General features: G+C 37.6%; 1 protein-coding gene across 9 annotated transcripts in view; it reads left to right on the top strand.

The window, feature by feature from the left end:
* abcc9 (ATP-binding cassette, sub-family C (CFTR/MRP), member 9) overlaps window positions 1-14,722 on the top strand; it is a 54,918-nt gene that overhangs the window by 24,101 nt on the left and 16,095 nt on the right. For 6 of the 9 annotated variants that reach the window (XR_010912001.1, XR_010912003.1, XM_067490538.1 and 3 more), the window contains 18 exons: window positions 708-746; window positions 2,378-2,416; window positions 4,672-4,773; window positions 4,975-5,059; window positions 5,185-5,265; window positions 6,071-6,208; window positions 6,286-6,411; window positions 6,695-6,794; window positions 7,065-7,138; window positions 7,335-7,547; window positions 8,456-8,610; window positions 9,049-9,118; window positions 9,310-9,467; window positions 9,708-9,800; window positions 11,393-11,495; window positions 11,832-11,945; window positions 12,112-12,232; window positions 14,121-14,251. Coding sequence is in view for 6 of the 9 variants with exons in the window: in XM_067490538.1 (XP_067346639.1) it covers window positions 708-746; window positions 2,378-2,416; window positions 4,672-4,773; window positions 4,975-5,059; window positions 5,185-5,265; window positions 6,071-6,208; window positions 6,286-6,411; window positions 6,695-6,794; window positions 7,065-7,138; window positions 7,335-7,547; window positions 8,456-8,610; window positions 9,049-9,118; window positions 9,310-9,467; window positions 9,708-9,800; window positions 11,393-11,495; window positions 11,832-11,945; window positions 12,112-12,232; window positions 14,121-14,251 (1,942 nt within the window). In the remaining 3 variants the exon portion in view is untranslated. The remainder of the gene's footprint in view (window positions 1-707; window positions 747-2,377; window positions 2,417-4,671; window positions 4,774-4,974; window positions 5,060-5,184; window positions 5,266-6,070; window positions 6,209-6,285; window positions 6,412-6,694; window positions 6,795-7,064; window positions 7,139-7,334; window positions 7,548-8,455; window positions 8,611-9,048; window positions 9,119-9,309; window positions 9,468-9,707; window positions 9,801-11,392; window positions 11,496-11,831; window positions 11,946-12,111; window positions 12,233-14,120; window positions 14,252-14,722) is intronic. The other 3 variants (XR_010912002.1, XM_067490543.1, XM_067490542.1) reach the window with 2 other exon arrangements.

Raw genomic sequence — 14,722 nt, 5'->3', positions numbered from 1 at the left:
TTAGGCATTTAATTATTGCATTGACCCATCCATACCTTAAGCTTGCATAAAGTAATATCTATATGATTAAATTAAACAAATTATTATCTGTTTATTTACCTTGATTTTGTGTTTTTTACTGTAATATGTCATGTTCACAGTGGTAACATCAGATATCTTATGATAACAATGAAGCATTGAAATTATTGGACCTTTTTTCAATGTAAAACAAAATTAAATGTAGTAGTACTAATATGTCACAATATCCTTTTTGCTGTGTAGTTAACATGTTGTTAACCCTACTATTTTCTGGTTTCACAATTTTAGTACTTTTCAGAAGCCTGGCAAAGAAAATGGAAACACAATATTTTTCAGTCCGTTTTCTATTATTAGCATCTATATCCTAATGTAATATTTTTTGTCCTTAGATATGTTGTATAGATTATCCATCCCTGAAAACTGGAATGAATGTAATAATATTAGAGTTTAGGGAAGTTACTTTCTTTTTGCAATTCCAGCTTCAGCAGCGTTTGTATCGTATAGTAGGTCTGAAATCCTAACTTTTAAGTAGTTTAGTCAGGGTGAGGATGCACATCAGTATTAGAGCATATAGGTTGTAGTCACCAGGTCTGCACTTTGTTCATGTGACTGCAAGTCTGCATGGACGTGTGTGTGTATGAGAGTGTGTGATTTCTGTTTCTTTACCTCCTGCCTTCTTGCCATATCAGGCTACCTGATTGTGAGATGGTCAACGAGGGCAACATGAGGTACTTTCTCTCTGATTCTGCTCTTTCCAAAACATAGTGAACGTTTAGCCAAACATAGCTGATTCAAGTACTTTTAGCCTCTTGTATTACCAACAGTGAAATGCAGCCCCAGACAGATGAGAAAGTGTCAAAAACTGACATCAACAAATTCTAATTGCTTGTAAAGCTCTCAGCTTGGCTTTATTCAGTTTCTGAGCTTTGAAACACATGACGATGATGGTCATTTCTGCTCCAACTCCTGACGATGTCATAGAGTTTGTTGGTGTCCATTTGAGGCACTTTTCATCCTTTGTGGGCTTATTTACAAAAGCGGCAGTCAGGAATATACTGGGACGTTCAAGCAGGTTAGGATACATTGACCTGGTCAATGTAGCCAGTAAGTGATGACAGCATCTCTGTCATGTACCAACCCTGTCTTCTAAAAAGTACTTTTCTATACAACTAAACTGCAATCACAAATACATATTTGTAAAGAATATAATTGCAACTTTATTTTGTTTTGATCACAAAAGGTAAGTCTCAAACAAGACTAATAAAATGTACGATGACAACGAATTTTATTCTATCAACATCTCGGATTATTACCTGTGTCTTTGGTTGTGTTTGGTCACACGCAGATCTTGGTTAAGGTTAGGGAAAGATTGTGGCTTTCTTTAACAGAGCATAAGTTAACTGTCACTACAAACACAACAAGTTCATTAAACTTTAAACCTGATCCTTCGCTAACCTTAACCAAGGTGTTTTTGTTGCCTTAACCCATGCACACACTGGACCATGGAGTCAAACTCAGATGTGTGTTGGGACTGAGTCCCGTATTTCCGCAACCCTTATGTGGTTATTCATTAAAAAAATACATTGTATCCGGACACAATCATAATATAATTAAGTTTCCGTTAAAAACAAGATTGGGTTTGCAGTTCATTTACATAGGAATGTAACCTTTAGGAGACAGGGTTGCAAATACAGGTCACCCAGTACAAATATATAATAACGACTAACAGCAAACAAGCAAGTATGAATATGTATTAAAGAAAGATTCTGGAGGATTTATACATTTTCCAACAATTTTACCAAAAGCTGAAGCCCTGAGTTTCATGAAGCTACATGTTGTTACAGGGCTGTTTTATTGGATACAACCAAACTACATACAGGTGAGATGTAAGTTCTGTTCTGCCTCATCCTGAAAAAGCCCACTGATTGTACTTAATCCTTCAACCAAGGGCATCGTTACTACATAAACACACACACACCCCAATGCTCATAAAATATCAGACATCATTGTCGAAGAAGCCACAAAACCTAATTATCACAGACAGACAATGACTGCATCCCTTACATGGCTTTTCTTTTCTGGGTGGGACGGTTAATTCGATTAACAGTTGGAAGGTTAACATCATGTCTCCATTGTCAGCAGTTTGGCATGAAAACACATCTGTCTTTTCCATTTTCATCCTTTCATCCCTCTGTCCTCTCTTTCCATGTGTCTCATCAGAAAAGACGTTTGTTGCTCTCGTCTCTCTCTCTCTTTCTTTGTTCTTTTTCCTTCTTGTGTCATTTCCACTCACAAACAGCAAAATGCACACAGTTGATTGCAGTAGACTCATTCTAACACAATGACATGACTTTGACAGTTGGTCAGAGACAGAAGAGACTGACGAAGACACCAGGAGGTATCCGTTCTTCTTCCCGCCTTGTGCTTCCTGTTTAAGATGTGAAGTGACCCTTTGACCTTTCCTTTGCTTCTCCCTCTTGTGCTTTCATTTTTTAAATTTTTTCATCTTTTCTCTGCCTCCGTCAGAAGAAAGTACCTTTTGTCACCACACTGAAAACAACTGTTGCTGTTGTGCAGGCTGTGTTGCTCATGAACACATACATACACAGCTTAAAGATGTGGTGAAATTGTGCTGATCCCGTTGTTTAGATTACATTAAATATGCCCATAGTGGATTCTACTTTGCTTTGACCAGTGTTCGTTTTTTCTTTTTGCCTATTTGAATACTTTTCTAAACTAATAGATGTTGAGTTTATACAGTATGTTTCTACAATATGACATTTTAAACTCAAACTGTAAACTGTAGTGTATTTAGTAGTGATAACTGAGAAACTCTACAGCTGTTATTGGTGTATTGCCTTTGCCATTGTAAACAAGACTGTTTTTTAACAAGTTGGCTCAAATATTTAGCATTTATGGTCCTGTCTTTCTGTTACGCCACCATTTTGTTGATACACTATGTTTGTGTTCTTGAACAACTGCATCAGCCCTAAGACTGTACTATCTTCTGCTCCACTTGCACCAAGGGTGTCATTAGTTTTGTGCCATCTGATCCTGTATGAGTTTGTTTTTAATGCTGGGAGTCATTGCCCTCATTCAAACAAGCTCTGCTAAGATTTAGTTTTATTTATGCACAACCACTATAACAACAAGATCACATTTATAGTTTAGTGTTGGTGAATATCAAGACTTTATAAGGGTTAAATAAATTAATTCTACATGGCCATAGCTGAATAATGTACTCATGGAATATCTTCTCAAGGAATATCTACCTGTGTATTACCCTGTAATGTATTCTTTTTGTTTTCTTTAATGTGCAGCAGTCGTTTTACAATTATGTCATGTCTTGTGTAGATAGCATTTCTTGTTCAGATCTCAAAGGACAAAATAAGGCACTTTATACGTAAATCTTTGGTAAGACAGACAAACAAGAGTCTGTATTAATAGGACATGCTGGATTACTGAATTGGCCTAGTGCGCACAGAGCCAGCAGCCCCAAAGGTCATGGGGCACATGGGCCAGACTCTCTTTTCGTATTTGTGCTGAAGACACGCATGACCACAAAAGATGCAAAAAGACTCTAAAGTCATTACTGAACTTCAGAAAATTTTAGAAAATTATCCAGAAGGGGAACAACGACAAAACGAAAACGAACACAAAACATAGACACTTAACTCGCAAAACTCTATGTAAAGTTACAAGTGGTCTCGTAATGACACAAAGGAAAGTGTGGGGGTTCCTGCCTCCTGTCTGTGCCCGTTTTCATGATCCATCCATGCAGAAGGACAGTTAGAATAAAGGAAGTGTTGCAGAAGCCCTACAAAGCCCTACAAATATAGTTAACAGTTTAATCTAAGGTCTAATAAATTGGGGCAAATATGCCAATCAGCAAACCTGGTGTGGACATGCATAAGGATTACACAGATACCATGAATGTATAGTTGTAGCCAAAGGCAAATGTTAACAAGTTCACATTGACTTTGTTCACACATTAAAATGCTATTGAAGACGAAACAAGACAGATTTATTCTCTGGTCTTTAATGGCTGAGCTAAAAATGGAAACATTGTTGGACTCCCAGCAGAATGCTACAAAGTTATCGTTGCCGTCCTTGTTGATGTTTTTATACATGTTTGTGTTGCTGTCGCTGGTGTTGCTGTCGATTTCTGTGGTTGCCATCGTTGATGACTTGCAGCTCATCATTAACCCACCCACGATCCATTTTTATCTCTCATATCTGACAAAATATTTTTCCTTTTGCCGTGGAGTTTTACATCTTTCAAAACATAATCCTCCCTTTCTTTCTTCTTTTTTTATGTTTGGTTGCCGCATTCATAAAGCTGTTTAGAACAGGAGTACTGTTTATCATAGTTTCTCTTGTATCCACTAACTGAAATTGCAAGAGGACTGATAAAAAAGCCTGTCTCATGACATATTAGAAATGGAAATGCAGTGAAATGTGTTCTCTTAAAATGAAATAGAGACTTGTCTAGTAGAGTTGCATGTAAACAGCATGAATGTGATGGCAGGTTTTACACTTAAATTAAGTCCGGTGATAGTGGATCAGTACTCCTGCTCTTTGAAGCCTTATGAATATAGGACTTGTAGTTCTTACCCTGAATCTGTTTGCCTTTTTTTCCCGTGATGAACACAGCAAGAACAGATACTCTGTGGCCTACGCTGCCCAGAAGTCCTGGCTGCTCAACGCTACGGTGGAAGACAACATCACCTTTGGCAGCCCTTTTAATAAACAGAGGTATGTCAAACCTCTACTGCACACAACTACAGTTGGTTTCAGGAGGGATTTTATATTTATTTGTCTGCAAGTGTTGCGGCTGTTGTTGATGACTATGAACAAGTTTGCCATTAACTTATGTTTTTAAGTAAGAAGACTTATGATCTTCTCTTACTGAAGTTTGTCTGTGATAATGGTGCTTATTTCTTTTGTGTTACGAAGGTACAAAGCAGTGATTGATGCCTGCTCGTTGCAGCCCGACATCGACCTGCTGCCTTTTGGAGACCAAACGGAGATTGGTGAGAGGGTATGTTCACAATGGTTGTAACATGTATGATTAAATATCATTGGTACGTGGTTAAAGAGAACTAACCAATGTGCAACACATTTTAAATTCGACTTTTTTTCCTGTTTGTCGTGCTGCTGGATTAGGGCATTAACCTGAGTGGAGGCCAGAGACAGAGAATCTGCGTAGCCAGAGCTCTTTACCAGAATACCAACATTGTGTTCTTGGTGAGACCGCTTTATTCAATTTATTCAAAGCAACACACACTTTGTTTTTTAAATTGGTGTTGCAATGAACAAACTTTTTAGTTTTAATGAATAATTTAATAATTCCTTTGCCAGAGTAGTTGCAATCCTATCCTGCTTTTGTTATTTGTTTATGATTGATTATGACAAAGTGGTGTGTGTGATACAACATGTACTAAATGTGGGCCTTTGGGATGAGGAGGTGTCTGCTTCTTGTACATGTTATTACTCAGGTCATGTGTTTATCTTTCTCAGTATTTGTGTAATTTCCTGCTGCCTTCAGATGCCCTAATTCCCCGTTAAAAGCCATCAGTGGCGTTCTTTTAGGCACTCATCACATTTTGTGACGTCTACAATGATTACAAATGTCTCATCTGTAATTTGTACTGTATTCACTATAATATGGTGATATTTTCTTTAATTAGCATTTAATATGCTTTAAAAGTGCAGTGATCTCATGACAGACATTGTTAACCAGAGGGACTCAGCCTAGTGTATGTGACATGAACATAAGCATTTGGCTGCAGTGACATTATCCCTCTGGTGAGCTGACAATCAGCACATACAGAGTCTCAAATAAAATCAAAATTTCAAATTTGAGTTTAGAGACATGAGACACCCTTTCTACGGAACCATCATATGAAACACTGTCTCTTTCTGATGCTGAATCAGTTGTCTGTCGGTTTTTCGATGGAGTTAACTTATCTTATACACTTGCCTAACATTGAATAACAGACAACTAATTTCTTTTGTGCTTTAATTTCCTCTTTGATTTTTCTTCTCCCAGGACGATCCATTCTCAGCCTTGGACATCCACCTCAGTGATCATCTGATGCAGGAGGGAATCCTAAAGTTCCTGCAGGATGACAAACGGACTGTAGTTCTAGTTACCCATAAACTGCAGTACCTCATACATGCAGACTGGGTAAGATTGATACAGTAATACCCCCCAAAATGTATAGACAGTATGGTAATAATCTTTCCTGCTTGTGTCTTGTTCAGATTATAGCAATGAAAGATGGCACGGTACTGAGGGAGGGGACTTTGAAGGACATTCAGACTCATGATGTTGAGCTTTATGATCACTGGAAAACACTGATGAACAGACAAGATCAGGAGCTGGAGAAGGTAGCGTGACATGGTTTCAGCTTACAGTAGAAACAACAGAATCTCTACTCCACGCTGGGTTACAGCACACATACTGTACAACAGTAACCTGGATATACATGTTTTCTTTGTCCTCTTTGACCCCCGTGCCACCTGTAGACATCTAGCCTGTTCGCATTGCTTATATATAAACTGTATATGTCCAAGTTAAATTTTTTCTAAAACAAAAACACAAGATGTGCAGCCTTTATTCTGTTTCAAATTAAATTTTATTTTCTATAATCCATCATAACTCTGTTTGTAGGACATCCAGCAGGACAGTCAAACAACACTGGAAAGGAAAACACTGAGGCGAGCTTTCTACTCCAGAGAAGCCAAGAATCAAATATATGATGAGGATGAAGGTAATAGATTTTTCAGTGTCACTGCTTGTGCCTAATTCCTGCTTATGGCCTTCTGTGGTTGTCAGTGTCTTTTTTAAAATGGAAAAAAGAAATCACTCAGTGTTCCGGAAGAAACCATGATATACTAGAACTTCTCTTTTTCTGTTTGAATGAGGAAATGTAAAGATCTGTTTCTCCTAATGCTTCGCTCCTTTGCTGTACTACTTTAATAAATAAAACCTGTTTATGTTGTTTGCTTGAATCATATTTGTTTGATCTTCATCCTGTTAGAGGAAGAAGAAGAGGAGGAAGATGATGATGACTCGTCAATGACCGCTAACAGACGATCAAAGATCCCATGGAAGGTATTGGAACATGGAACATTTGTTAGACACAGATGTTTCCTGCAGTCAGACAGTTATGTGTACATAATGGTTTCCCATTGGTTAGTTTTCAGCGTTAGTAACAGTTCTAATAATGATGCTTTGGCTGTAACAAATTGTAGAACTACAACCCTGTCTGTCTTTCTGTCTTAAAAGGATTGTTCTCTCTTCTCCTCAGATGTGCTGGCGTTACCTGTCCTCTGGTGGTTATTTAATGGTCTTCCTGATGGTGTCGTCTAATCTCCTCAAACACTCTGTCATTGTTGCCGTTGACTACTGGTTGGCTCTCTGGACGTCCCCCAAAACCAATTTTAATGCGTCCAACGGAACCAGCCTGGGTGACGGCATCATCAGCAGTAACACCACATTTAACAACCCTAATACTATCGAGGTTAAGGAACAGTGATACTTTATAGGTTTCTCTGATGTGTGTGTGTTTTTGCTCTGATATTGGTGCATTGAAACTGGAAAATCACCATAGGTCATAATGTACAAGTTTAGCACAGTTAATGTGTGTGTGTGTGTGTGTGTGTGTGTGTTAACATGTCTGTTTACTATCATCAATGGTCAATGGAGAGTGGCCGCAAAGTTTTTCATCATATAGAAAGGAAATGGTGTTATTTTAGGGAATTCTTATAATCATTGAACAGCACAAAAGATGAAATACAACCATGCAAAGAAATACAAAATTAGTTTAAACATTATATACATAAGTATTGGAGGTTGTAGAAGTACTCTAGAAATCTCTATACTGTAGTAATTATAATTACCACATCACAGTTGAATGTTATTTTTGTCTGCCCAGACTCATATTCGAGATACAATTGCACGCATGTACCAGATTTAATGAAATTACATTGCGTTCAATCACAAGAAAGGGAGGCCACAGTGACTTATACCTTTGACCTTTGACCCCCAAAATGTACTGAGTTCGTTCTTGAATCCAAGTGGATGTTTGTGCCAAGCTTGAAAGAAATTCCTTTTAAATCCAAGTGGAAGCTTGCTTCAAAATAGCAGAAGACATGCCAACTTTAAAGAGCAGCAGTTTAGCAAATGTAATAGATAACATAATTACACCAAGCCTCTCCTCAAAAAACATGTCATTTATTTTGTGACAAGCAAACTTTTTTGATTCATCAGAGTTTGGTCAGGAAATTAAGGAGAAAGACAAAATTTAATTTGGCTTTGTCTTTTTCAAACGTTAACAATAACATTACAATAACATTATAATATGTATACTAGTGCATTTCTGAACAATTGCTCTTGTTTCACATTTTTGTGTTTGTGTGTGATCCACAGAATGACTCCTATTACCTGCCAGTATTTATCATCCTCTGTGCAGCCGGAATCACTCTGTGTCTCTTCACCTCGCTCAGTGTGGAGTATCTGGGTCTTTCTGCAGCCACAAACGTGCACCACAACCTGCTCAACAAGATCATTCATGCTCCCATCAGGTATTCTGCTGCTCATTGTGCCCACAGTTTGTGTTCACCTTGCTCAGTATAGTATTCAAAGTTCAGTTCCTGGCCAATAGGGATGGATTTCTTTTTTGTGCTTCTGTGAAATCAACGACATAGACTTTTTAACAAAAGAAAGAAAAGCATGATTTTACAAACAAGTACCATCTCCATGGAAACATTTGAGTTTCCTGTAGGTGATTGCACTTATCTTTCAGTGTTTGTGCATCACCTCTCAAACTACTAAAACATGCTTTTTCTGCTTTAGTAACCAACCACAGTGAACAACAAAAGTGATGTCAATTTGATTCTCCCTGTCTGTCTACATTTCTTTTTTTTTGCAGGGAGGGAGGGAAGTGATTTATGTAATCTTTGTTTTTGAATGAAAGCTGGGAAAAACATCCAAATATATGCATTTATAATTTCCCTCCTCAGGTTCTTTGACATCACTCCTTTGGGACAGATCCTCAACAGATTCTCAGCTGATACTAACATTATTGACCAGGTGAATGGACAAATTAAAGGGCAATTTATTTGTCCTGTTAAAATATTGTTGAACAGAGTACTAGTAGCTGTAATATTTCCTTAATATCCAACAAAGGTTAGTTCTGTTTTGTTACTGCTAAAGTATCTATACACTAAATAAAGAAAGTAAACATGAATTCTCTCTCATTGTATGACCTGTTTTTCTTTTAGCATATTCCTCCAACCCTGGAGTCTTTGACGAGATCCACGCTGCTCTGTTTGTCAGCCATTGGGATCATATCTTCTATCACCCCTGCTTTTTTGGTGGCTTTGCTTCCCCTGGCAGTGGCATTCTACTTCATCCAGAAGTATTTCCGGGTGGCTTCCAAGTGAGTGTGCAGCGCATTTGTTGCAAATGGAATGCATTTTCTGCTGCAGTGAACAAATGCTGCTCTGTTTCTAATTATGGGTATAATAAGATAGAATGAAAATCTAGTTAAGCCTATTAACTGTTTTCAGAAAATGTGTTTATTAAAAAAAAAAGAAAAAGCAGAAACGATGAACCTTTTACAAGTTAAGTTTATACAGAAAACAACATACATTTGCATATTGTGAATACTCTCTCTCAGGGACCTCCAGGACCTTGATGACTCCACTCAGCTTCCTCTGCTCTGCCACTTCTCTGAGACTGCAGAAGGTCTTACAACAATAAGAGCATTCAGGTACAACTTGGAATTAGTACCATCAACACTAGAAGTTTGATTCACTCTTGGACAGGTATAAAAGAGTGGCTAAAACATAGTGGGGAGACTGCAGATATTAATATTAAAACCTTTTTCTTCAGGTGTATGCTTGTTGAAAGTGTTTTGTTTTTTTTAAGTATCATTTTATTTTTTGCATTGATATTGAATAATAACATCATGTTTGTCCAACCCTGTTATTTTATTTTTCTATTTTACATTAAAGTGCAGCCTTAAAAATATCCTGGGGTTTTAATAATTAAAAACTGGTTTCAATTCAGAGCAGGCAATCAGGAGAGATCTCGGCACAGCAAACACAAACACACACACACACACACAGTCACACACACGAACACCCCTCTAAGTTGCTTTTTCACTTTGGTTATCAACTTACGTCCTGTCTGCACTGAATGAATTTCAGCTACAGTTGTCAGCCAGTTGTCTCATGCATATCATATGAACAGGCATATTATCAGTTTTAATTAATACTGCCTGCACTGGTTATGTATAAGCTCAAGCGTCACTGTTTTTCATATAAATGTGACACAAATCATATAGTTTTTCCTGCCATATGCATTTGCCTACGCAGGCAGTAATTTGACAAGGTGTGGCTTTCGGTGACCTCAGCCTTAGCCCCTAACTGAAGTAATCTAATCTTAATTTGTACTGTAACCAAACCATAACCCTAAAATAACCCTCAGCTTCAACTGCTGTGCTCAGATGGTTGATGAGTCAAAACAGTATCAGTGTATAAAGAGACCGGTTTAGACAAATGGATTGTTTCCACTTATTTAGAGTATGTGCTTCAATAAGTGTTTCTGGTGAAAAGCACCTAACATGGTTCAAGGTTGAGTAAGTGAATGCAGTTAATAAAATAAAATAATGATACTGTATTATATAACTTTCGTTAAGTGTTGGTAGTATTAAATTATTTGTATGTTAGCAGTACTTCTTTCAATAACGGTTGTAACATAAAATGTTACATAGCCAGCAGCAGATATCAAATTGCTTCTTCTTGCTTGTGTTGTGGTTCTAGTTTTATTGCTAGGAGCAGCAGCATATCTTTTTGTATTTCTGTCCTCACCCTCTTTCCCATCATTGGTATAATCCAACATTAAACAGCTCTCATGCTTTTTTCCCTCTTTTCCCTAAGGACACAGACACGCACACACACACACTAAGCAATTCACACACACACTGTATGCAGGCACATATCATGCACACACAGAAACAGTGTATCTGGTGTTGAGACAGATTCTTGGCAATCATGAGATGGTTCCCATTATCATTAACTGTTGGACTCCCTCCAAACCAAATCTGGTTTAGATGGAAGTGATTTACCACTGACGATAAAATCCTGATTTTTGGTTTTGTTATGATAGTTTTTCATCTGTAGACTTTTCACTTTTGCATTTTTATATACCACCATATTGATCATGTGCACTTACTGTACAGCTCTGTTTCATACAAAACTCAAATGTGAATATGGGAACATAATATTTTAGTGGAGCGTCTCACAGATAAGTGGAAGTAATGTGTTGTGTATGTAATGTTTATATGAATGATTGTTTCAGACACGAGGCTCGTTTTAAGCAGCGCATGCTGGAGCTGACAGACACCAATAACACAGCCTACCTGTTCCTGTCGGCTGCCAACCGCTGGCTGGAGGTCCGAACGGTGAGAATCATTGTGAATGTCGTCTGACATGGCAGGTTCTAACAAAGCATGTCACTGTAAACATTAAGCCACTATATTAAGTCATACTTTAAGTTTGAATGGACAAATGTATGGTGAAATGCAATGTAAGAAAAGGATACAAGGGTGTAATGGGACATTCATTCTGCTCAATGTTGTTGAGAATCTTGCAGCTTTCCCAGATTTCATAAACATCCAGCCACAAGTTTCCCATACGTTGTTACCTTGTAGCTCAAAGTAGATCTTTCTGTGATTTATTTTTTTTTTTTTTTCTTTGAGTTGCTAGGTTCTGTGATTAATTGTTTTTTCTCTGTGAAGGACTACCTTGGAGCAGTGATAGTGCTGACAGCAGCAGGAGCCTCCATATGGAGTTTGCGTTATGGCTTTCCTTCTGGAGGCCTGGTGGGCCTTGGACTCACCTATGCCCTCACTGTGAGTTTCTCCTTTTTGAGTTCTCTGGCCTTATGCTCTACATATGCAATAAATATAGTGGAAGGAGAGTCAGTAGGAGCCAGCTCACCATAGAACATGCTCCAGGGTTTATGTTGTTTACTCACGGGCTGCTATGAGGCATACTCTTTTCTTCATCATTGAGCAGGTCACCAACTACCTGAACTGGGTTGTGAGGAACCTGGCAGACCTGGAGGTCCAGATGTCAGCTGTGAAGAAGGTCAACGGCTTCCTCAGCACAGAGTCGGAGAACTACGAGGGATCTATGGGTAACTGAGTTCTTGTTATAACATACAGCATATTGATTAAGCAATTCACATATTTTCATATTGAATCCGTTAATCCCAAGAGGAGAACTACATGCTCAGTTGCTTAATTATACACGTGTTAATTGATATCTCTGATTACAACAGAGCAAGAACTTTTGGATTCTTTTCATTGCTGCATTAAAGCATTTTTTTAAAATCACATTTTCAGGTGCTTTTATCATACATCTACTAAAATTGAATTCACTTTTTTAGAGCATCAGTAATAACCAGTTAAAAGCTTTGTTATTGTTTATTACATAACAGGATAGTACAATTAAAAGTCACTTTGCATACACATTTTGACATACATTCACAAAATACTGTAAACATGCACCACATTTTGATATGATTTGTTTTCCAACTACAAAGAGATGACATGATGCATTGAAAGCTCCTGATTTACAGGATGGAACATAATGACCGGATATAAATATAATCAAGCTCGTATTGTAACTATAAACTGTCTGTGTGTGTGTGTGTGTGTGTGTGTGTGTGTGTGCGCGTGCGAGTGTGTGTATGATGTGACTGAGTTCATGCACATCTAAGTGTAATAACATTTTGTTTAAGAATCCAGAGACTATATTCTGGGTTGATAGGATTTGCTGTTGCTATGGTGAAATACAATTGCTGCTGTTTTTTTCTTGGCCTGACAGATAATAAAACATTGAAATGGTTCATTATTTAACTCCTTTGAAACGCCTTTGAAATTCCTAACATGTAACCATGCCAAATCAAATGTAACCCAAAGTAATCCTTTTAGAAATGTTGAATTGAACTTATTTCGTGGACTATTTAGGGAACGATGACAACAGTTTCAGAGGTTGACAGATGGCTGGAAGAAACCAACATGGTGAAGTGGTGGAAAAAAGCAGAACAGAGAATAGCCTTTTGTTCTTTTCTATTAACAAATCAGACAAGAAGACTTGTGGTCTATTGTTTTCAAATGTCTCTCATTTGAAAACCATTTGTTTAATTGACCTCTCAACCTTTACAGTATATGATGCATGACATGATCAAAATAATTACATCATGGAAGCTTCCAGTGAGTGATGAAAGTATTTATCCCACTAAAGTTACGGGTAGCAGATTACACATATTCTGCAGAAGATGATCTGTGGTTGTGTGTTTTTTATTGACTAATATGAATACTGTCGAATAGATGCACCACATTCGGTTCCCTCCAAAAGTATTGGAATGACAAGGATTATTTGTTGTTGTTTTTTTCCTGCACACTGAAAACATTAGGTTTAAGTTCAAAAGCTTACATGAGAAAGTCCACTATTTCAGAATTCATTTTTAGTATTTTTAGATAGCAGCACTTTGAATAACATTTTATCGCTTTCCAAAGTATTGGAAGGTGAAACTGAGAGGTGTTTTTTATTATTCAAGTGTATCCTGTGAGAATAATTTTCAAATGATAAATGTCTCTAAATGACTATTGCTGGATTTTGGTTTTATCTCTAAAGATTGTGTTTGTTTAAAACGGATACTCTGATAAGGTAAATGTAAACATTAAGTCTGAAGGAGCTCTTGGTTTTTGTCCTCAAGTGTGGCAGCATTATTTGTGTAAGCAACACAGTTTGAGAAAACTGTCACAACTATAATTGGTCGTGATATCGTTGAGCAATTTTAGCAGCACTTTAATAGCAAAACTACATTCCACTGTATGTCTGCAGTTTTATGACTTTGGTCTATAGGTCTCTGTTTATACAAGCCATAACTGGTTAGCAGTTAGTGGCCTGTGTTTCATTGCAGAGCTTCATTGTATTCTCCCGTGTTTTCTGATTTAATGTCTAGTGAGGTAAATCAGACAAAGAGGACTAAACTTTCTGTGTCTTTCTCCCTGCAGACACCTCTCAAGTGCCTGAGAACTGGCCCCATAACGGCGAGATAGAGATCCATGACTTGTGTGTACGCTACGATCCATTGCTCAAACCGGTGCTGAAACACGTCAACGCCTACATCAAACCAGGCCAGAAGGTAGTTAACACGAGATAAGCTGAGAGAGCTGAGAGTTAAAGTCATCACTGTGTGGCAGAGCTGCACCGTTAATCATGTTGTTCGTTCAGAAAATGTAAGCTATCGGATCTGATACTTCTAATGTTTTGCTAATCAACCCCTGCTACTCCCATTACTTTTACTCAATACCACAAACTCTTGATGGTGGCCAATTCAATTTCACAAGTTACGTGAATTTGTCATAAAATATGAAAGTGATGTCAATCCCCTGCTCCTCCAGTCCACATGTCAAACTGTCCTGATTAACACTGATCCCCAAGTTACTGCTATAAGTGACACACTTATAGCAGTAACTTACGGACTTTCAAATGTAAATTGCTTTTGATTGAAACATCTGCAAAAGGATTAAATGTAAATTAACTAAATGATGGTGGACTATGACTTTATAGTAAATGAAAACACATCCTGATATATTAATGTTTTAGTAACTGA

This window comes from Channa argus, chromosome 21 (genome assembly GCF_033026475.1).
Source record: "Channa argus isolate prfri chromosome 21, Channa argus male v1.0, whole genome shotgun sequence".
NCBI lineage: Eukaryota > Metazoa > Chordata > Actinopteri > Anabantiformes > Channidae > Channa > Channa argus.
Note: the sequence above shows the minus strand (reverse complement) of the source record. Positions and strands in the feature narration are given on the sequence as shown.